We start from the raw sequence: 23516 nt of genomic DNA on the forward strand, positions 1-23516 counted from the left end.
ATGAGAAAGGAGGAGACAGGTCCACAGGCAGATGCTGAAGGTACCGGCTGGCCACTTTATGTATTCGGTACATGCCAGAGATCGCCGAGCGCACCTCAGACCTTGCAGAATACAAGGGGAGGGGGAGTTAAAAAGACCAGAGGGTGCAAAGGGGACAGAGCCAGCCCTGGGGCGAAGCAGGGGCCACTCCACTGATCCCAGGGCCAAGTCCCAGCTGGGATCGACGTGGGATCCTGCCAGCCCAGCGTGGATGGAGCAGATCCTCGTGCTGCTGCTCTGACTGGCATCCCTGTACAGCCCGGCATCCCTACACACCAGTGCCTCTTGGTGCTGATGGCGGGACGATGCGAGTTCAGGGCTTCTTTGTCCTGCCGCTCATCCACTTGACATTATCACCGGAGCGGGCACTGGGCTGGGGCCGGTCACAGTCTGGGAGGTGCTCAGGGAACTCGCTGAGCAGCTCCGGTCCTGCTGGCATTAACGCTCCAGGAGTTTATCCAGCCAGTCTTCAAGGAGGTGGCAACCAGGCCTGCCTCAACAATCCACCCCTCAGCAAAGCAACAGGCTGGTAACGAGACGACACAGCAACACGCCCAATCGGGGGGGCCCTCTAGCAAAGCAAATTCTGGATGCCAATCCCCACCCCTCCCTGTTTCACACAGCTTTTATATAAAACACCCTAAAAGCCCAGGGGCCTAGTGCCTGGCCGCAGCACCAAGGGAGATGGGCCGATCGCCCCAGCACGGCAGGGCCTGAGCGCGCTTGTGGAAGTGACGTGTGCACGTGCGATGGTGCGTCAGCTGTCCCTGCTTGGAAGGGCGACGGGGCAGCTGGCTGGAGATTTGGAGGCAGATGTGGCCCTCTGGAGCCATCCCAGCAGTGACGGTCTGTGAAGGGGGATCCTGGCCAGCAGGTAGACCAGCTCCTGCATGGGGTCAGGCTCCCTGGTGAGCGCCTGGCTGCCAGCTGAAAATCAGCCTCGTCCCTTGTTTTGAAATCCACATTTGTCTTTCTGTGTGATCTGCGGTCACAGAGCGGTCAGAGCTCGGGGCTGAGTGGAGGAGAGTCCTTCCTGGGAGAACACGCAGCGGGACAGAGCGGGGTCTCACCAGGTCAGAGTGTTAGCACGGCCGGGAACACCGCAGCATCTGCCAGAAACACAAATACGTGCGGGTCACCAAGGGGCTCGCGCCAGGCCCCACGCCCCGGTGCAGCGGGAGGGGCGCACAGGAGCGGGGAGCTGCCTAGAGTCACCGCCCCGTGTTCGGACAGAATCCAGGGCTCTGGAGGCGCCTAGCACGGAGCTGCAGCGAGAGGAGCAGAGCGGGCGGACGCTTGCTCCTGCCTGCCGCTGTGGGATCTCACCCCGCTGAGCGCTGCAGGTTCGGTCTCCGCTCTGCAATGGAGGGAGACCTGCGAGCACAGAGAGGAGGGGCGGCACCTTACTTTTGGGGCTGCTCTGGCTGTCTTGCTCTGGCACCTTCCAGTCCATCTTGCGGCCCTTCTCGTAGAGGCCCTTGAGCACCTTGCGGAAGTCGTCCGGCTCCGTGGCGTTCTTGCTCAGCTCCAGGTACTTCCTGTAGAGCTGCAGGGCCGTCCGAGCGTCCTCGATGCTGTCGTGAGTCTCGCCCTGGATCTTCAGGTCTGGGGGATGCAGGGAGGGTTCGTCAGAGAGGGCACTACAGCCCCCGCCCCGATTCCCAACCCACACAAGGGGATTTCCTCCCCCTCCTGCTGATGAATACAGGGGGTCACTGTCCCTCAGTCCTGACTAGGAGCCCCCTGCTCTCATCCCCATCCAGCTCTGCTGATGGGCCGAATCTCAACCCCAGCCCCTCCTGTCCTGCCCTCCCCACACACAGCTCTACTGATGCCCCTCGATCCCGACCCACAGCAGCAGCCCCCGTCCCCAGTTCCAGACCAGCTCAGAGTTCCAGAAGCAGGGTGGGGCTGGAGGTGCCCTTCGTCTCTGAGTGACACCACAAGCAGCCAGTGCTGCCCTGTACCCAGGCCATGGGGCCGGCGTCCATCTGGGGCTCCGGTGCAGCCCTGCCTGGCTGGGCCAGTCGCGATCTAGGCGTTTCCACTAACCCAGGAAGTACCAGGCAAGGAAGCGCAGAGAAATCATCCTCTTCCTCGGCATGTGGAACAGATACACGGTGTCAATCACCTGGTCCTTGGGCACCTGGCAGAGCAGAGAGAATCTGACCACCTAGGTTACGCAGGGTTAGTTCCTCCATCCCGCCCACACAGCCCACCCCCAACCTGTCCCCCACACACCATCATCACCCCTACCCCAGACACAACTCCACCTCCCCTGGCAATCACACTGCTCAGTCCTTCACCCGTATCCCCCTACCCCGGGTTCTGTGAGCACGCCCCCAGTGGGAGAGAGGAAAGTTCCACTTAGGAAGGGAATTGAAGGTGCGTTTGCTGCAGGGGCTGAGAAATGTCCCGGGCTTTTACAAAGGGAAAGTCACCATGAGGTTGATGACCCGGAAGTCCTTCTGCAGCCCGTGGCCCACGAATTTCACCCCGACATCGATGAGGAACCGCAGCTTCAGGTAGGTGGACTTAAGTGTGGTGAGGTGCTTGGAGGAGATCTTGGCATCCAGGTCGCCCGGCTTGATTCCTGAGTACTGGGTCAGGTAATCCACCACCTGCAAGATGAGGGGCTGGTGATCACAGGGCGTGTGTGGGGGTGTGTGCTGGTGACTGCAGGGCAAGGAGAGGCTGGTGACTTGGCTGGTGGGTAGAGGGCCGGGGACCACCTGGTGACTGTAGTGGGGGCGGGGGGAGCAGTGACTTCCTGGTGTGGGGCAGGCAGTGTCAGGGGAGCCCCCCTCAGCCAGGAAGCCCACGGTGAGGCAGGTGGCCGCCCCCCCCTTGGAGTGGGGCAGGGCAGGGCAGGGGCAGGGGCAGGTACCTGCTCCTGGGTGGAGATGTAGTCATCGATGAAGGGAATGCCCTCATTGGGGCCCTGGCCTCGCACGCACGTGATCCTAGCCACGGACATCTGGCTGGGCTTGATGGTGGATTTGGTGCCGTCACTGCGCAGCTCTGCCTCTTCCTGCACAGGTCAAAGGAGCCGTTGGCAGAGGAAGCCCCCCAGCCCTCACTGCCCCATCCCCAGGGAGCCAGGCCTCAGCCATCAGGAATTCCCATGGCCCTTTCTTCTGGCCACTGCTAGACCCCAGCAGAATGGCTCCAGACCCGGCCCCTTCCCGACCCCCCTCATCCAAACACCAGCGTCCATCCCGGCTGCGGCCTCTACCTCGTTAAGCGTGACGAACTCGGCGTCCAGCCCCACCAGGTCGCCCACCTGGGGCATCTCGTTCAGCATGAGCGGGATGAAGGTGGCATGGCACTTGCGTTGCTTGCGAGCCAGGGACGCCTCGGCCAGCAGCACGCTAGCCTCGATCGGGTTCTTGACTTGGAGGTAGTAGGGGGAAGGGTGGAGAAGAGAGAATGCTCCGTCAGATGGGGCGCTTGGCTGCTGGATTCACAGCAGAAAAGGCCAGGCTGGGATCCCATGTGCTGCCTGGCACTCAGAGCAGCTGGAGCATGTGAAGGAGACGATGCCCTCCAGAGGGAAAGGGCCAGAGACCGTCGTCCTCCATCCAAAAATCAGCACCTGTTTCTAAGGGGTCACACACAAGCTTCTGAGGGTGCTGATGATACGGCCCTACCAGAGGGGGTGTGGAGCTGGGGCCTAGATGGACACAGAAATTCCAGCTGCCTTGCCTGTATGGCCCCGGCCGGGTCTCCCGCCCTCGACCAGCCACAAACCAGGGCTGGGAGAACCAGGTGCACAGACAGAAAAGGCATCAATATCTATGGTAGCGAACCCAGCACGCAGAGCTTCGTGCCCAACTGAGGGGGCCCAGCCCACGTGGACAGGACAAGGGAGGCTCTCGGTGGGGTGGCTCCCCCCTGCAGCCAACAGACCTGCCCTGCTCCGGGGGCCTTTAGAGACCATTCTTTGTCTCTTGGCAGAAGCCGTTCTAGGGGATCGTTGAACACATGAGAGAATGTGAAAACGACGTAGGTCCCCTGAAGTCACCGATGCTGATTTGCACCAGCAGGGGTCTGGCCCCCTTCCCACCATACAGGATGCTTTGTTTACTCCTTGTGCCGCATCTCACTGGGAGGGTGGAGCTGGACTGGTCAGTTTCACTTCCTGGTTCTGGGCTACCCCTAATGTCCTCTCGCTAGGGGCTTGTCCTTCGCATGAATGACCCAGGGGTTGCCCCTAACCCAACTCCCCTCCACACACAAATCTCTAGCTCGAGGGAAGTGGTGCTTTAAACTGGATCTGGCTGGTCAGGCAGGGCAGAGCTCATTAGACAGCAGGGACACACTTACAGGCAATCACCTTAACACAACCTCTCAGCTGCTGCTCCACTCTGTGGCTGCTCTCACCCCAGTGGGGTAACCCGAGCAGAACGGGGCAGCGAAGGCAAGCCCCAGGGCTCCACACATGCGGCCCAGACGCGTAACCCCGCCCTGCGCCCGCACGGACACTCACTGGTCAGGTTGTACTTGGCATGGAGGTTCCTTCGCGCGTAGTACAGGATGGCAGGCACCTTCCAGCTCATGTCAAACTGCACCGCCTCACACTGCGACAGAGGGAGGGACATGTGTATGGACAACTCGGGGGGCCTTGGCCCGGCAGGGGCTGAGCTCCGAGAAGGCCTTCCTCCCCCCAAAACCCACAAAGCAGGACAGAGCAGAACGTAACAAGGTTTAAGCGCCCACATGCTACAGAGGATTCTATGAATTGGGGGGGGGAGGGTTAAATCCAGCTCTCCCGCCAGCAGAATCACAACAGGGGGCGCTCTCCGTCCCTGTCCCGGACCCATCTTCCCCCCCACCACCCACGTGGGCTACACAGGGGTCTAGGTTTCCTTTTGGCTCTCTCCCTGGTACCCTTCGATGAGGAGCGTGGGCATCGTCTCTGTGGCCAGCTGGGAATGGGCAGGTCTCACGCTGGGCAGCTGGAGACAGGACAACTTACAGCCACGGGGGCTGATGGCTGGTGGAAGCCCAAATCTATGCCTTTCCCCTCCCCCTTCACATCCCAGCAGCAGCATTCGGTAAAACACACAACCAGCAGCGCTGAGCAGCAGCAGCAGCCTCTCCCCCGGCCGCTGTGGGCTGATCCCGCTGCCTCTTTGGCACCAGGAGCAGGAGAGCCAGGACTGAGCCTGAACCAGGATCTCCCGAGCACTACACCTGGCTTGGCCTAACTACAACTCCTAGCTCTTCTCCTCAGCAGATCTGAAAGTGGAGGTCAGGAGCGTTATTCCTGCTTCGTAGATGCAGAAATTGAGGCACGGAGCAGGGACGTGACTGCCCAAGGTCACCCAGCAAGTTAGTGGCAGAGCTGGGAAGAGAACCCAGGTACCCTGAGCCCCAGACCAGTGAACTGCACACTAGACCACGCTGCCTCCCTGGCCAGACCGGTCGCACGGTGCCACAATTCTGATTCTCGGGCTGCCCCCGGAATGAGACTCCTTACCTTGTCCACCGGCTCGATGAGGAAGTCATTGAAGAGATACCACTGCTGGTGTGTGACCCCCTGGGGGTGAGAGAGAGGCAGGGTTGGTCCGTAACCTTGCGTCAGGCACTGTATTTCTTAGTTGTTACCCAGGGGCCCAGGCACTATCCCCTCTGGAACACATCCCCCTTCCTGAGACACTCATGGGAAAGAACCCAGCCAAGAGGAGGTTCCCCCAGGGTGGGGCTGGGGTCTGAGTGAGCGGCTGGGAGAGAGGTGGGCTCGCCCACTCACCTCTTTCCTTTGGTGATACGTCTCCCCTACTTTGATGTGCCCCACCAGGCTGCCCCCAGTGCGGGAGTCCAGAATGTGGACAACGGTGGCCATCAGGTCGTACGTGTAGGTTGAGTCCTGGTCATCGGATGAGCTGAGCTGCAAGGAAGAACCCACCCCCGGCGGTTATGTGAATCTGCTGAGAACTGGCTGACCTGGGCCAGGATGGATGCAGCTCAGGACAGGGGAAGCCTGTGCAATGGGTCAAGGGAAATCACCTTGGCAGAGGCAGCTCCCACGGCTGCAACACAAACCCGCAGAGCCTGGCAAAGCCAGAGCCGCTCCCAACCGTGCCCAAGTTCTGCCATCAGGCCAGTGGGGGCAAAGCGGTCCCGTGGCACCAGCGAAAGGTGACTCAGGCCTCCACAGCTCTGCTCCCCAGCACGCAGGCCCCTGGCTAAGAGGGACCCACTTCGGTGAGTGAGTTCCATCTCCACTCCATCCTCAACCTTCCAGGCACTCCAACCCCCTCGTGCTGGGGGGAGCCCGCTGGCTCCCCATACAAGCGTGGCCACGGTCAGCAGTTCCCTCTCTCTGCCCTTGACCTTGCCTGACGGACTTTCGACCCCAGCAGAGCCAGGGAACGCATTACCTCATTGCTTTCGTTCCAGTTGCAGACATCCAGCTCCTTGTTCTTGGTCAGTTTCATCCGGATGGAATGGGGAATCCAGATGTTCTTCAGCTCTTCGATGGAGGTGTACGAGTGCCCCGCCTCGGCGTTCCCCAGGTCCTTCCTGCCAGGAAAGGACAACAGGGAATTCCAGACCTTGAACACAGGAGGGAGGGGAGAGGTTCTGGGAGTTTCGGACACTGAGGGCCGGATCCCCAGCTGGGGTAAACCGGCATGGTGCCAGTGAAGTCCACAGAGCTGCACTGATTTACACCAGCTAAGGATCCGGTCCTGACCTCTTGGGAGAGAGGCTAGATGGTGCCAATCGAAGATGGTCAAAGCAGTGAAGGAGGGTGATCACCAGGAAATCTAGTCTGCCCTGCCTAGTCTGCAAGAGACCAAGGGAGTGGAACAGGCAGCAGAAGCTCTGCCTCTGGGCCAAATTCACCCCTGGTGTAACTCCACTGATGCCAGAGGGTGACTTCAGGCTGCTGAAGGTTATGGGGCCCTCACAGGGGAGATGTAAAGCCAAGGTCCCGATGCTAATGGTCAGAAAGGATCGCAGGGCACTTTTCCCTCGGTGTCTGGCCAGTCCAGTGGAGGTAAATGTTAACAACACAGCGTTACACAGGGCTTAAGCCTGCAAACATGAATTACATTCTGCTCCCACAATTTCCTTGGGCAGATTCCTCACTTCATGCATTTCCTATACTGTTGGGTGGTGCTGCTCAGTGCTGTTAAGCAGCTGCTGCATCTCAGCCCAGAGGTGGCTGCATTTCAGTGTGCATTGTTTGTGGTTCAGTTTAAAAAGCGTTTTGGGACGTAAGGTGCTGTAGACAGGCAAGACGAAATCACTGTCAAATGAGAAACAGCACCAAGTTCTCCGAGGCCATGGGAAGGATCCAGATGGCAAAACTTCTAAGATGGACAAAAGCCCATTTGTCCTCTGCCAGCAAGTACCTACCATTCTCCAAGAGAGATCTCTTTGCTCTTGGGGATTTCGAGGCCTCCTTTCCTCATCACTGTTTTTTTAAAGGCATACTGGCAACAAAACACAGATCAAAAGCATCAGCAAAGGAGCCAGGAGACAGGCTTCTGAAACGAATGTGTAGCTGGTGACAGCTGGCCTTTGGGAAAGCACAGAGCCCCCGACATTAGTGGCACGGAGAAACAAAACGTGGGAAATCATTTCAGTGGACAAAATGCAGACAGCCTTACGGCAGAGTAAAGAGGCGTTTAGAAGGTGTGGGAACCGTGTTTGGAATTCGAGTACACAGATAATGCTCAGAGGCTGATCACCCACAAGCGGATCTTTCAAAGGTAACGAGGACAGGTTAGGAATAAGATTTATGGATCCTTGGAAAGTTCACGCTGCTGAATAACGATCAAAGAAAACCCCTCTAAGGGTATGTCTGTCCGACAGCCACAGGAAGCAACGGCAGCTCGTGTCGACAGAGCCGCACTAGCGAGGAAGGTGCTGCAGGGGACGCTGCAGCCCAGACTGTACCCGTTGGCCAAGGCCCTGGGCAATTAGTTGGGCCACCAGTCCGCGCTGCTACTTTGCTACTCCAGCCCCTGAGCTAGCTAGATGAAGGCTCCTGCAGTCGCACCCAGTGACCGCACTGTGGACAAACTGCCAGCAGATCCTGCACCGAGCTGGGCACAGAGTGACCTGCAGCTGTCAAGAGAACAGACCGGCCTGCACTCAACCAAACAACATTTCCCCTACCTCCGCCTGTGTCTTCCAGAAATCGGCCTCCTTGGAGCTGTTCACTTCGCAGTTAATGACTAAGACATCGGGCAAGCAGCGGATGTTCCGTGTTTGGACCTTTATTAGGACAGACAGAAAGAGGGCGGGTGGGTGAGGGGCATTGCCAGTGGCCCTGAAGGGAAGATGGGAAACAGACTAGTACTGCGCCTCTGTCTGTCAATTTCCTCTGCCAAAGGCTCCGCCCACTGAGCTGCCTACTCCCCTTGCAGGTAGGTCAGCATTAGCCGTGTTCACAGAGATGGAAACTGAGGCACGGAGCAGGGAAGTGGCTTGCCTGAAGCTGCCGTGCCAGCGTCAGGCTTGGTGCTAGGCTCAGAACTCAGCTCCCAGTCTAGCCCCTCCGGACTGCTCCCATCTAGTCCCCCAGATGCTGGACTGTTCTCTGCAATGTCCAGTCTGAGACAGGGCTTTCCCCGCTTCCCTTGGGAGATTATCGCCCAGGCTAATGGAGAAGGGACCTTTCGCCAGCTCCACCCCTCCACCCCTGCCCAGCTGATGCCCACAATGAAGGGGATATGCAGGCAGCGAGTGGCCACCTCCCAAACTCACCGTGGGCTGGTACTTCTCACAGTTCTCGCACCAGGCCTGGGTGTTCTGCTCCAGACAGATGCTCCTCTTTAAGATCTGGGCAAACTCATAATCTTTGGTTTTATCTGAGGGCAGATGTGGCGGGGGTGGGGGGAGGAGAACAATTTCATTTTATCAAAAGAGGAATCCCTAGAGATTGAGTCCAGATGTAAATTCAACCTGCCAGACTCCGGACAAGGGCTCTGACCCATTCCTCAGGAGCAACAAAGCCCAGGCAAACTCTGTCCCCGGAGCTGGAAGTGATTCACGGGTGACCGGACAGCTGGAGTGGGATCACTGCAGGACAGAGCATGCTGGGCCCCAGCTGCCTGTGCTGATAAAGGCTGGCGCAGCAGGTGATGAGTGTTTTCATTGGCCAGAGGTGTCTGTACAGTGGGGACAGCAATCTGCTAAAGGTGGGGCCCACCAGGATGGGGGATAAAAGTCCCCCTCGGCCTTCTGAACCCAAGGAAGATCGAGCCAGCCTCAGCTGTGCCCTGGTTTACAAGACGTAAGGTAGCCACCATCCACTCCTGGTCCCGCTCCCCCCAGCCCTCTCCACGTACCCCTCGCCCCTCAAGGTTACCGTTGCTCTCGGGGTAGGAGAGCGTGAAGAGCAGCGTGGAGGAGACTCGCACCGTCTCTTTCCCACAGCGGCACATGCTGGAGTTCTCCACCTCGCAGCTGCAGAGCTGCCCGATCACCGAGTCCCCCGACGACCCAAAGCTGCTGGAGCAAACGAAGCACGTCCGGGTCAGCGGGGGTGGGGGCTGATAATTCAGGAGTCTTTCGAGGCCCAACAGGGCGAGAGCGTGGCATTAAGCCCTTACATGCCCTTCCTGGGCCGGGCACTTGAAGGTGGCAGCTGCCAACAGGATCCTGGAAAACCCAAAGGAGTGGGCGTGGGTTTGGAGCCGACTCAGTGGTAGCTCTCAGTGGTGACACGGCCAGTCACCCCCCTGGGCAGCCGCAGAGGGGTGACAAGAGGTCAGGGGTTAGTGAATAGGATGGGTCAGACCCACGGTGGCCTGGGTCCACTTCTGGCTCTGTGCCCGGGATTGGACCAGCACGGGCTGTGGGAGAGCCAGCACTGTGCCCAGCTGCCGCAGCCTGTTCCACACCAGACTCTGGCTGACTGGGCCCCCCCCGATACAGCCTCTAAGGAAGGAGACAGACCCCACCCCCGGGCGGTGTGCCCCCACTCCTAGCCCAGCAAGCAGCGGGTGCAGGGGGAAGGGGTTACCTGCTGCCGACACCCCGATAGGCCTGCGGTGCCTCCTGCTCCTGGGTCTCCTGGTGAAGCTGCGTCAGGATGAAGCGGTTCCAGCTCTGGATCAACCGGCCCAGGTTCACTTTGCCCGTGGCCTCATCGGAGTCGGCCAGGATCAGGCCCAAGGCGGACGCCTCTGGGATGGTGCGGAAGGCACGCAGGAAGTTGCTTCCCTGTGGGAAGGGAAGGATTGGAGCATTGGGGCAGGTGGGGGGGGACGAGAGAGATGGCATTACCCAAATTCCTTAACGTGGTCCCTTCCGCATGGTGCCAAGTGCCCTCCCTCTCTGCCCCTAAACCCCTGGGGATCTCATCCGCCAGCAAAGCGAGACGCTGCCGGCTGCTTCCCCCGAGTCCCTGCCGGTGCAGCCCCAAGTCACAGTCACAGCCCAAGACCCTGTTCAAGAAGCACCCTCCCCTTCCCCAACAGCCCTGCTGCTTGGCATCTGCTCCCCACGTACCTGGCACGGGTCCCCCCGGGACAAGTCCAGCATGTGGAAGAGAAAGCCCAGTTCACAGCCCAGGCAGAACTCCTTCTGGCACAGGTGGTTCTGGACCAGGCAGCGGACGGGCTCCAGGAAATACAGGACCTGGGGAGGCGGCAGCAGGGCGAGTGAGGGGGGTGCGCTGGAAGGCCGCAGCAAGCCCTGGCGGGGGAGGGGCTGGGTGCCAGTCTCACCTGGATCATGCAGTTGCAGTAGGCGTTGGGGATGTGGGGCTCCAGGCCAGCAAACAGGGTCTTGTTGTAATGCTTGAAGTCGAAGTCCTCCAGGCCCAGCTTGGAGTATTTGATTGTGACCTGGACAGAGAAGGGAATCCTCAGAGACAAGCGAAAACCTTGGCCCCGAGCTGGTCTGTTGCACCAACACACAATCACCTGCACAAGCACTTGTGTGTGCGGGAGCATTCAGTGAATACACACGCGTTGACACGAGCGCACCCCAATACACAAGCACTCACAATCACAAGCGATTCTAAACACATCACGAGTCAGACCCCCAGGACAGTCAATGTGAACCTCTCCCAGGCACCCAGCACCACTCAGGATCAAACCACGAGTGAGAAATGCTGACTCCAGCCCACTCTTTTACCCTCCTGCCTGGAGGGGGACCCGCTGTCTGTATAGGCACCTTGGGACAGCAAGGGATCTTGCGGGGCGGGAGCTGGGCCACCCCACTGAGCCGCATGGGCTGGAGGCTGCCTTTCTGGGCTGTTCACACATGACCCTTGGGGCACTAGCTCTGTTCTACCCAAATCTGGCTGATCCTTCCTGTGACAGCTCATTACATCTTCACCTGCCCCTCCACTCCCTCGTAGCCCCAAGCCCCTCTGGCAGATGTTGCGAGTCAGACCTTCCTGTATTTCTTTGCCACCATGTACAGGTGAGGTTCCTCTTCCCGGCCAATTGGGGATTCAGGGACCTGGCTGAAACTGTCAAACTCGTTGTCCAGCTCTTTCAGCCGATACGGGATCTGAGGGAGGCAGGAAGGAAAAGGGACAAAGCAGCTTAATGCTGAGGCCGAGTCTGTCTGGAGCAAGCATCCAGCGAAACAAACAACACATAACCTTGCCCGGCCCCCGAGCTGGGTCCGGGGCCCAGATCAACCAACGGAGCGAAGGACTAAAGCAAAAGAGGGAAAGGACACTTCCCTTCACCTAGACAAAGCTCCTCATTCCTCTTCTTATTCTTGGTGTTGTTTTAAACTGTTCTGGAACTGCTGATGCAAACAACACAGAGCAGTGGTCTGCCAAGGGTTGGTTTAGGGAACCCCCGGCATTGGGGTCCTCAGACCTTTTCATAGTATGGAGCACATACTAACTGCGCCCAGAACTCTCTTGTGCTGGTCTGCCCCTGGGTATTCTCTCCCCTCCCTTAGAGGCCAGGTCACGCTGTTACATTGCAGAAGAAAACATCTGTGACTGGTACATGATGGTGAAGGCCAGAAAGGACCTTAGATTATCTCGTCAGAGCCCCTGTATAGCCCGGGATGCAGAACTTCCCTCATCTACCCCAGCATCGAGACCAGTAACTTGTTTCGAATCCCATTCCACATTAACACACAGAGCTGACCTCACCCGCCACTGAAACGCAGCCCCCTCTGGGGTGAAACACAGCAGCTGTTCAAACAACGCTCAGCAACACGAGATCACGGCAGTCTCCCAAGCTGGCAGAAAAAGGCTGAGCACTCAAACCCCCATGCGCGCGCACGCACACCTGGTTCCGGAGCTTGGTCCTTGGGTTTGGCGCATAGCCGATGAAGCCCACTTTCTTCATGGTGCGCAGGATCTCGGGGTCTACAGGTGGGGCCCGCCTACAAAACACAGCACAACTCAAAGACCAGCCAGAGGTGCTGGGTTGACAGCCCTGGTCACTCGAGTCCTGTATTTGTTCACGGAACAGAGAGAGCAGCTGTACGAACTTCCACCCCAGGCACTGGCTCCCACCTTCCCACCCAAAGTGATGACAGGACTGTTCCCTGGAATGCATTCAACCCTTGGCTTCTCTATAGCCAAGGCCAGCAAGGGGGCTAATGGGTGAGGGGTTCGGTGTCATGGCGAATCGCCACCAGACCACCAAGTGGAGCATGGCGTTTAACTTACTGCAGCATCCAGTCAGCTGCCTATGGGGTGGAACGCAGCAGCTGCACTGTACAGCAATTTAGGACAGGGCCAAAGAAGAATACTAAAGCCGGCCAAATGGGGAAGGGGATATTTAGATACACAGAATGTAATTACACAAATTGGAATTTGACCAGGAAGCCCAGGGCACCACCCTGATTCTTGAGGAAGTGCCATGGGATTTCCCATGACCACAAGCAACCAGGACCTCAGAACTACAACTCATCAACGCAGCAGCAGCCCCTAGCATAACGGTGGGGCACTGGTTTGGTATGGACTCCAGAGGGAATGTCTCCTCTTGGATCGTCAATACGAGGGTGGATAAAAATCAATGATTTTTTTTATTTAAATCGGAGTTTTTTGATAAAATTCTTTTTGAGGGAAAAACCTGTCTAAAGATCGTTTTAATTAAGATACATTATAGCTCAAAGATCTCTCATCATGGAATAGGGATTATAAATTCTAATTCTGTAGTATGAGACAATATGTTCATGTAATGTTTAAGAAAAGTTTTGTAAATGAGTTCCAATAGTTCACGGATTAGGGACCCAATCTTATGGGGTTCCAGAGATTCTGTGGAGATTATTTAGGTTAATCTTTCTATCTACCCAACGGGACTCAGTGCTCAGTCTAGAAGATACCATCAGAGATGCTTAGTTTTGCAGTTCTCAAACTATGGATGTGTGTCTCCAGAGGTAACATGCTTGTTAACAGCAAAAATGTTTTAAAATAAAATAAATAAATAGAGAGAGAGAGAGAGGGGTGAGAAATAACAGACCTCAACTCTATTGTCCTCTGCAAATTTGTGTACACAGAGTCAATCCCTTACCTCTCTCTAAAAGCGCAAAGTTTCAAAAAGTTCAACTAATAGAAGATTGTTGGGGGCGGAATAGATCTGGACAGGAGAAGAAGTCTAGAGATAAAATGTGAGATGCGAGGGACATATGCTTGTTTTGTTACAATATTATATTTTTGCTATTGAAGAAAAAAAAAATCCAGAATACTTAACGTTGTTGTTTTAGTTAAATAAAACTATTTAAATATCTGTCTGGTGATGTTCTCCTCCTAATCCAGCATGGCAAGAAAATCCTCCAAATATTAATGATTAACCTGTTGAAATGGAGACAGTTCATCTCCCAATGACTTCATAAATATCTGCTTCAATTACCTTTGGTAAATGAAATAACCAAACAATCCTTCATTTTCTCATATAGCTGTAAAACTAATCTGAAAAGTTTTCAAAATAAATATCTGTTTCAAAATGTATAGTGTGTACCTTCTAAAATGAATCCTACATCTCTCTCTGAGTTATGAAGAATATAGATTAAGGTTATAACAACCAACGAGAATGCACTTTTATGTAGAAAACCATGATTAAATCAAGCCTTCCTGACTAGTGATTTAAATCATGATTTAAATCAATTTGATTTCAATCAAATCCACCCTGGTCAATACCACTTCTTGAAGCCCCCTACTCTTTCTCCTTCAATACCTGACCTGGCCCAATCCTGCCTGGCTCAGGAGAGCTAAAGGGAACCAAGTCTGAAGTGACAGGGCTGCCATCTCGGGAAGCTCTGCGCTGTACAGGCTAGTTACATGCTTTTTGCGAGAGCCCTGATGAGTTACCTGGGCGCAGGGGCAGAGTTGGCAGCAGGCCAGTCTGACAGCAGTGTTTCGCTGGTCAGTGGCACGGGGATCAGGGAAAGGGGCATGAGGTCCTGGTTCCAGTCCAGGTGAGGCAGGGTGTCTACCATGCAGGGCAGGGCAAAGTCAGTCTCCCGGGAGTAGGCGTTGAAGGTGACCTCGGGCGAATCGGCCCAGAGGTGGACGCAGCCCTCCGAGTCGCCAAACACCATGGCCTGCTTGCTGGCCGACACGTCAAAGGTCATGATCAGCTGCCCCACCGTGTTGACGTGGAAGATGTCAGCGGGGTTGGCAAGGCCTGTGGGCTCACAGAACTGGCACTGACCTGACGGGAAGAGCAGAGAGGCTTCAGGGAGGGGGCAGAGCACAGAACTCCCAGCAAGTCTCTCACTGATAAGGCCCTATACTGGCTTCCATCCAGAGATCCCACCTCACTTTACAGACCAGACACACAAGGATCCCTTCTCTAAGCTCTGCAAGACACTCCGCTGAGCTGCCAGACAAGGGCTGAGACGGACCTTGCTGGATTCGAACCTGTGGTTCCCCAGGATCCAGATAAAACCCAAGGGCTAGGGAGCCCAAGGTGAACCGCCTACCTGTCTGGGAGATGATGGCCAGCCGGGAGGTGTAGGTGGGGACGAACCTGAGGAAGAGGGGGTCCACGTGGACCTGCAGCGGGGTGATGGCCCGCATCATGCGCAGGTCGTACACCTTCAGGAAGCGGTCGCAGGCCAGGCCGTTCATGCGACTGGAGAAGCCGCATGTCACCAGCAGGTTGCCGTGGACGTCGAAATCCGACAGGCTGCCCGAGTAGGCGTCGAACTCATGTTCCGCCGCGAAGGTGCGCAGGTCCCGCAGGGACACCTAGGGGGTGGCACAAAGGAAGCACTGGTAATAGGAACAGAGGCAGGGGGGCCCTTGGGGGCTGTTTAGCCCCAGGAGATCACAGGGGGACAAACAGGAGAGGAAGGAAGGGCCAGTGGTTAGAGCATTAGCATAGGACTTGGGAGACTGGGGTTCAAGGCCCTGATCCACCCCAGACTTCCTGGGCCTTTGCGACCATGGGCAAGTCCCTTAGCCTCTCTGTGTCCATCTGCACCTCAGGGGTAAGAGCCCTGTGAGGACACAGTACCCATGGTGAGGTGCTGACATTACGGCGATGGGGGCAGATCAGTAGCCAAGACAGACTGAATACATGGGAACTTCCATGATTGCCTGGCACGGGAGCAGGGCTCAGACTCAGCATCTCAGCCCTCTCTCCACCATCACCTGCTGCCCCCTGCCAGAGGATGCGGGAAGGCCACTGTGTGAAGTGCTTTGGTGCCCTTCGGGGGGAGTAGTGCCATAGCAACATACACTCCTCTCACTTCAGTCTCCTGGTGACCCAGATTTAGCCGCCTGCCCCGAGCAGCTGAGAGGAGACAGCGCTTTGTTATGCCAGAGCTGGACACGCAGCCCTGGAAGGGAACTCCGGGGTCAGCAAGTCCGGTCCCTCCTATGGCAGGCAGCCACGTTCCATCATCCTGTTCACAGATGGCTCGAGCTCCTTGGTCAGAGTCCCTGGCTGGGAGAAGACTCAACAGGCAGGAGCAGGGCTGCGGGTACCTTCCCCGTTGTGTGTCCGCAGAAGAAGAAGCGGTTGGACTGCCTCAGGATGGTGACGCTGGGCACCTCCACAGTGTACTGGAAAGGAAAGGGTGAAGAGAGGAGGAGATACTCACCCTCAGAGGAGAGGGCAGCTGGCCTCCGGGGCTGTGAACCTGGCAGCACAGAAACCAGAGCCTGATCACAGCCCAGGGGGAAGGCAGCGTGAACTAGTGGTTAAAGCTGGGGACAGGGCTCCTAGGTTCTAACCCTCCCTCTGTCACAGACCCCTCTCTGTACCTCAGTTTTCCCTGCTGTTTAGTGGGGCTAGCACTCCTTATTCGTTAACCAGCCTGCACACAGGGGTCAGGGATCTGCAGACAAAGGGTCGTTGAGAGGTTCTTGCCCAGCAGCAGCCTCTGCATTAGCAGGAGGCATGTGGTACCCCTCCCCGCTGCCCTTCTGGGACAAGCTGAATATGTCAGAATAGGAGTCAGAGAGATCTCTCCCTGCTATACCCCCCCAAACCCAGCGGGGCCAGAGTCCCAAGGGGCGCCAGGCACCTGCCTCTCCCATGCATGCCAATGGGAGGCCAGGGTGCTCAGTTCCCCTCAGGATCAGGCCCACAAACAGAGGCCGTTGGTACCTTCTGGGTCTCCTGGACAGTGTTGAGGTCGATCTCGATCACGTGGTTCTGCAGCCCCCCGATCAGCAGGGTGCTGCTGTTTGTCAGCAGCAGGCTGTGCACATCCTCGCTCTCGTCCATGCTGACGGAAAGGGAGAGAACAAAACCTCATTCTCCTGCTCGGCTCTGGGCACCCCAGGCCTCCCTCCTGCCCTCAGACACACACTGATTCGTGCACCTCCCCCCAGCAGGGCCACGTGCAGAGGGGGGTGGGCACGCCTCCCCCCCAGCACAGACTCGGTCCAAGTTGGTTCGACTCCGGACCAGGTCAGTGTTGGTATGGGAGCTTTTTCCCTTCCCCTGTGCAAAGGGAGCTGCAGGAGTTCCTAGTGCCCATGTCACATCACCGTTAGGCCAAGGACTGAACGGGGCTCCCTCCTCGGCCTAGAGAGGATCCTTATGGGGCCAGCATGAGGCTTTCCTTCTCTGTCAGCACAGCCAGGCTGTCGCCCTGTGGAGGAAACTCACAGGTAGTCGAAGATGGTCAGGCCCCCCCGGGACATATACTTGAGGTTCGTCTTGGTCAGGAAGAGGACGCCGTTCTCCAGGCTCTGGATCTGACGGATGTCATCGCTGCTGCTCACCTGGAAGGAGGAATAGCGCTCCAGGGCCGGGCCGAAGAACGAGGTGGCGTGACCCTGAAATAAAGCGGAAAGGAAAGGCCGGCCTGGGGTGGACTCTTGAACACGCAACACCTCATCATCCTCACGCTAACACAATGCAGTTTGATGCCACCGATGCACGGATTCCAAGGCCAGACGGGCCCACTGTGATCATCGAGTCTGAGCTCCCAGCTAGCACAGGCCACAGGACTGCCCTGAACTCATTCCTCTCTGAACCAGAGCATGCGTTTTAGAACAACATCCAACCTGGATTTCAAAATTGCCAGGGATGGAGATTCCATCACGACCCTTGGCGAGTTGTTCCAGTGGATAATTAACTTCACTGTTCAGAATGTGTGCATTCCTATCCTATTTAACCTATTCATAAATGATCTGGAGAAAGGGGTAAACAGTGAAGGGGCAAAGTTTGCAGATGATACTAACTGCTCAAGATAGTTAAGACCAAAGCAGACTGTGAAGAATTTCGAAAAGATCTCACAAAACTAAGTGATTGGGCAACAAAATGGCAAATGAAATTTAATGTGGATAAATTTAAAGTAATACATATTGGAAAAAATAACCCCAATTACACATACAATATGATGACAGGTGAGCTGTAGCTCACGAAAGCTCATGCTCAAATAAATTGGTTAGTCTCTAAGGTGCCACAAGTCCTCCTTTTCTTTATACAATATGATGGGGGCTAATTTAGCTACAACTAATCAGGAGAAAGATCTTGGAGTCATCGTGGATAGTTCTCTGAAGACATCCACGCAGTGTGCAGCGGCAGTCAAAAAAGCAAATGGGATGTTAGGAATTATTAAAAAAGGGATAGAGAATAAGACAGAGAATATCTTATTGCCTTTATATAAATCCATGATACGCCCACATCTTGAATACTCCGTACAGATATGGTCCCCTCATCTCAAAAAAGATATACTGGCATTAGAAAAGGTTCAGAAAAGGGCAACTAAAATGATTAGGGGTTTGGAACAGGTCCCATATGAGGAGAGATTAAACAGGCCAGGACTTTTCAGCTTGGAAAAGAGGAGACTAAGGGGGGATATGATAGAGGTCTATAAAATCATGAATGGTGCGGAGAAAGTGAATAAGGAAAAGTTATTTACTTGTTCTCATAATATAAGAACTAGGGGCCACCAAATGAAATTAATGGGCAGCAGGTTTAAAACAAATAAAAGGAAGTTCTTCTTCACTCAGCGCACAGTCAACCTGTGGAACTCCTTGCCTGAGGAGGTTGTGAAGGCTAGGTCTATAACAGGGCTTAAAAGAGAACTGGGTAAATTCATGGAGGTTAAGTCGATTAATGGATATTAGCCAGGACGGGTAAGGAATGGTGTCCCCAGCCTCTGTTTGTCAGAGGGTGGAGCTGGATGGCAGGAGAGAGATCACTAGATCATTATCTTCATGTGTCAGTATATTTATGTCTGCATCTGTAATTTTCACTCCATGCATCTGAAGAAGTGGGGTTTTTACCCATGAGATCTTATGCTCAAATAAATCTGTTAGTCTTTCAGGTGCCAACAGACTCCTTGTTGTTTTTGTGGATACAGACTAACACGGCTACCCCCTGATACTAGATCGTTACCTGTTAGGTTCACTCCCTCTGGGGCATCTGGCATTGGCCACTGTCTGTAGACAGGATACTGGGATGGATGGACCTTTGGTCTGACCCAGTGTGGCCATTCTGATGTTCTTACGTTCCTGTCTAGCTGCAGCATCCAGACGCTGGATTGCCTTAACCTCTGTCTGCCTGCCTGAAGAGCCCATCATCAAATATTTTTTCCCCACCTAGGTACTTACAGACTGTGATCAAGTCACCCCTTTAAAAAACGCGCCCGACCCTCAGCTGCTGCAGCAGCAGGGACGTTACAATGAGAAAGCGGGCAGAGGAAGTGTGAACCGTGGGTACCGGAGGGGTGCCAGGGAAAGGGAGAAGGAATGGGACTCTCTGGTAGAAGAGTGCGTACAAGGATGGGCACTCAGCCACATTCTAATAAAGGGGGGATGAAGAATCAGTGAGGCAGGCGGACCAGCCCAGACTGCTGCTGCTGCCACACTCGGGAAAAGTAACCCTTCTGGAGAGGAGGGTGGCTGGAGTCAGCAGGGCAGAGGGAATGAGTGGGGGATGGCATGCAGATGGGGTCAAGGCTATAAATCAGGTATTGAAATGATTAGGGGCACCACAGGAAGTCAGACAACATGACAGAACGGGGGTGAGGGACAGAGGGAGGATAAAATGGTCTGTTGCACTACAGCAGGGAGGTGGAATGGACCAATGCTGTGTCGTGGTACGGCAGGGAGGAAGGGCTACCAGACTAGACAGAGCGTTGGTCTATTCTGGTACAAAGACTCTTACAATGGGGTAGCCTGTGATAGCAGGGGACTGGATTCAATAAGGTCCCTTCCAGCCCTACATCCCACATTCTACTCCAGTATCCAGAGAGGGATTCTCATCTGTCTCACCGGTTCATCCACTCACCGCCCGACAAACATAAGGAGAAGAGATCAGCCCCTCTGTTTTGAGTCTCACACCCTCGCCTTTATCCCCACATCCCAGAAGAATCCTTCAGTCATTTCCCTCGTTGGAAAATGGCCCAAGACACATGGAGGAAACAAAAACCTTACAGCCCATAAAATCAGAGCAGACAAGTGACTAATCCAAACCACAGCAACCCCCTTCCCCAAGGTGGCTGTCCCACAGGGAACCCCAAGCATCACCTACCCCATGGTTCCCCACCCAGAGCATCTCTTCGTGCAGATCGAAATGGGAGACGGAGACGGGTACCCCCACCTCAGAGACCACGGTGTGCAGCTCCGAGTACATGCCCTCCATGATGTGCACCGACTCCGGCACCGGGATGCCCTCCAATGGCACCCCCTCCGGATCCAGCTCCACATTCTGCAGCAGGGCAGGGTTGAGGTGAGGGTCCAAGACTGGATCCAGGGCTGGGTGGAGAGCAGGTGCATACTCCGCAAGGGCAGGGTCGAGACCTTCAAAATTCATGGTGAAACTGGATGTCTCCCTTTAAAACAAAAGGCCCCTGTGTTCTTAGCAACTAATATCTACCCCTGAGGGCATTCTGTGCCAAAAAATTAAGAATTCTGCACCAAAAAAATAAAAATTCTGCGCACAGTATTTTAAGATTCTGCAAAATTCTGCAAATGTTATTTGTCAAATAAATGTGGAGGCTCCAGCATGGCATTGGGGAGCACAGGCCACTGGCTGCACAGAGGTCGGAGATCACCGTGCAGCTCCTCCCCATCCCCAAGATACGGACTCAGCGGTGAGGCTCCACCCGACCCTGACACAGGGCAAGGACTGGGCTTGCCCCAGAAACACCCAAGGGCTCTGCCCCTCCGTGCCAGGTGCAGGTCTAAGCAGGCAGGCTCACAAAGCAGGATCCAAGTGTGGAGGGGCTTAGCGTAGGGGGATCCAGGTGTGGGTTGAGAGGGTTCGGTGTGGGGCAATCTGGGTGCAACAGTAATGGGACTCTGCATGGGGGGGAGGCAGGTGAAGGTGGTTGGGGCTCAGCGGGGGGGTCTGGGTGTGTGGGGGATAGAGCTCGGCAGGGGGGTCTGAGTGTGGGGAGCTCAGTGGGGGGTCCAGATGCTGGAGGAGTGGGGCTCAGTGGGGTGGGGATCCAGGTGCAGCTGGTCAGGGCTCAGTAGGGTGGGGATCCGGGTGCCAGTGGCTCATCAGGGTGGTCCTGGTGCAGGGAGAGTGGAGCTCATCGGGGGGGGGAGGTGTCTGGGTGCAAGTGGGCTGAGGCTTGGCGGGAGTGTCTAGGTATCAGGCGGTCTGGATGCACAGGGGTTGGGTGGATGTGGGAACAGTTCCCTGTACAGGGATCCCTCCCCCTCCAGCTCAGGAGCAATGGGTGCAGGAAGCATGGGGGAGGGGGAGTTTGCAGAGATTCCTACAGCCGGGGGAGAAATCTGAGGGTGGGTCTGATAAACCCTGGATGCTGCATAGGGGAATAGGAAGCCCGGTCCTCTCCAGCCCAGCTGGGACTAGCAGCTGAGCCCAGTGCAGGGTAAGAGCCACCAGCTGGGTCTTCCCCAGTCCTGCCCCCTCCCCCACAATGATTTACCTCTCTGCCGGCTGCCCTGGGCACCCAAAACATACTGCTGGGGAGGGTCGCATGACTGCTTTTGTGGCTTCCCTTTGCTTCCTCATCATTTTTCTGCAGGGAAGCAAAGAAATCTGCGGGGGGCATAAATTCTGCGCATGTGCAGTAGCGCAGAATTCCCCTAGGAATAAATATAGCATTATGGGCATCAGAATGGAAAAGGCCTATGAGGTCTCTAGGAAGGGTAAGTATTTAGCTCACCTCTAATATGAAATCTATGAGTGATAGATGATGACAAGTCCTTTAGCGAGGGGTTCTTTGCCCTTCTGTCATTAAGGGCCCAGAGTGCTCTGGGAATGGTATTCAGCTCTGCACTGAGGTGGAGGAGAGGCAGCTAGGCCCTTGGCACAATCAAGGGTAACCTGCACTCCTGTTGGGCCCATTCCACCCCAGCCATGACTCCTCCTCCCCACCACATCCCCTGCCTCCTCTGGCCTAAATCCACTCCACAGCGGCCCCTGGACCCAGCCTGCTGCAGAGATAGTGCCAAGGTTGGTTTGTGCCGGGCACAGGTGCTGTCTGTGCCAGGGGTATCGCCAAGATGCCTTTGTACCAGTGGGCCATAGCACAATACTGAATCTGGCTCTTTGACAGACACCAGAGGACCTTGGTTAGACGTTGGCAGACCTTGTAACAATAAAGAGTCACTGCATCTAACTGAGAGCAGCCTAGTTACTGCAGCAGGGGAGTGGGATTCAGCTGGGCAAGGCTGGACAGCAGAGGTAGGTAGCGATTGCTTCCTGACCCTGGAGAGGGAGTGGATCAGATCCTGAAGCATGTGACCTGATTCCCCTTACTGGAGCACAAGCAGCTGGCAATGCTGCTCCAGCCACACACAAGCCCCTTCTGCAAAGGTCCATTTGGTTCCCAGGCCTTGTCAGTACTTGGTCCCTCCGCTGAGGCGGGCAGCGAGGATACAGGGTAACTAGAACATGGCCACCTGCCTGCTGAGAATCAACGACAAACTGCTCATTACACATCAGCTCCCCTACCCTTCCGCAACAGGCCACAGACCTGCCAGGCTCAACCCTACCTTTGGACGCTGAAAGGGGCTTATAACCCAGTGCTGAAATCTCAGTTACAAATGTGGAGATGGAGAAAAGTGATTCTTACCCAGAAGCCTCTGCTCATTTACTCAGAATCCTGCTTCTGCTGCCAGGTTACCCACAACCCTCTGCCCGGGGGGGTATGTTACCCAGAATCCTCTGCAGCCAAATAACCCACAGCCCTCTGCCCGGGGGGGGGGTATGTTACCCAGAATCCTCTGCAGCCAAATAACCCACAGCCCTCTGCCCGGGGGGTGCGTTACCCAGAATCCTCCTCTGCTCTGCAGCCAAATTACCCACAGCCCTCTGCCCGGGGGGTGCGTTATCCAGAATCCTCCTCTGCTCTGCAGCCAAATTACCCACAGCCCTCTGCCCGGGGGTGCGTTACCCAGAATCCTCCTCTGCTCTGCAGCCAAATTACCCACAGCCCTCTGCCCGGGGGGTGCGTTATCCAGAATCCTCTGCAGCCAAATAACCCACAGCCCTCTGCCCGGGGGGGGGCTTTACCCAGAATCCTCCTCTGCTCTGCAGCCAAATAACCCACAGCCCTCTGCCCGGGGGTGCGTTACCCAGAATCCTCCTCTGCTCTGCAGCCAAATTACCCACAACCCTCTGCCCGGGGGTGCGTTACCCAGAATCCTCCTCTGCTCTGCAGCCAAATTACCCACAGCCCTCTGCCCGGGGGGTGCGTTACCCAGAATCCTCCTCTGCTCTGCAGCCAAATTACCCACAGCCCTCTGCCCGGGGGGGGGCTTTACCCAGAATCCTCCTCTGCTCTGCAGCCAAATTACCCACAGCCCTCTGCCCGGGGGGGGGGCTTTACCCAGAATCCTCCTCTGCTCTGCAGCCAAATTACCCACAGCCCTCTGCCCGGGGGGGGGCTTTACCCAGAATCCTCCTCTGCTCTGCGGTGGCGGGTAAATGGCCCCGGCTCTCTCTCTCTCTCTCTCTCAGCAGCCGCCGCCGCCGCCACCGGTCGCTGCGCCCCCCGCCCGGGCCGAAGCCGCCGCCATGGCAACTTCCAGCCCCTCTGGCTCCGCCCGCTCAACCACTCCTCGGGCTAAGCGTTTCCCTCGCCTGGCAGGCGCGGCTACCAATGAGAGGGCACGCTCAGGGGCGAGAGCCAATCAGAGA

At 56.0% G+C, this 23516-nt stretch overlaps 1 protein-coding gene across 8 annotated transcripts; it reads right to left on the minus strand.

Moving 5' to 3' along the window:
• Positions 1–30: 30 nt before the first annotated feature.
• On the minus strand, positions 31–23474 carry PAN2 (poly(A) specific ribonuclease subunit PAN2). 8 transcript variants are annotated; one of them, XM_073319155.1, is made up of 27 exons: positions 23270–23474; positions 21538–21650; positions 19929–20229; positions 17052–17221; positions 16545–16665; positions 15920–15997; positions 14911–15178; positions 14297–14639; positions 12267–12363; positions 11404–11523; positions 10731–10850; positions 10513–10641; positions 10025–10224; positions 9368–9510; positions 8764–8867; positions 8173–8271; positions 7408–7484; positions 6426–6567; positions 5795–5932; positions 5522–5581; positions 4529–4619; positions 3275–3432; positions 2927–3070; positions 2481–2660; positions 2092–2185; positions 1447–1644; positions 31–1148 (listed from the first exon to the last, which is right to left on the minus strand). In XM_073319155.1, exons 3-27 carry the CDS (start codon positions 20208–20210, stop codon positions 1114–1116), a joined length of 3591 nt encoding a protein of 1196 aa, XP_073175256.1. In that variant the 5' UTR covers positions 20211–20229; positions 21538–21650; positions 23270–23474; the 3' UTR covers positions 31–1113. The 8 variants fall into 8 exon arrangements, with proteins under 8 accessions (XP_073175256.1, XP_073175253.1, XP_073175254.1 ...); XM_073319152.1 differs by lacking the exon at positions 21538–21650; XM_073319153.1 differs by lacking the exons at positions 21538–21650; positions 23270–23474 and adding an exon at positions 22646–22688.
• Between the last annotated feature and the right edge of the window lie 42 nt (positions 23475–23516).

This window comes from Lepidochelys kempii, chromosome 20 (assembly GCF_965140265.1).
Source record: "Lepidochelys kempii isolate rLepKem1 chromosome 20, rLepKem1.hap2, whole genome shotgun sequence".
Lineage (NCBI taxonomy): Eukaryota > Metazoa > Chordata > Testudines > Cheloniidae > Lepidochelys > Lepidochelys kempii.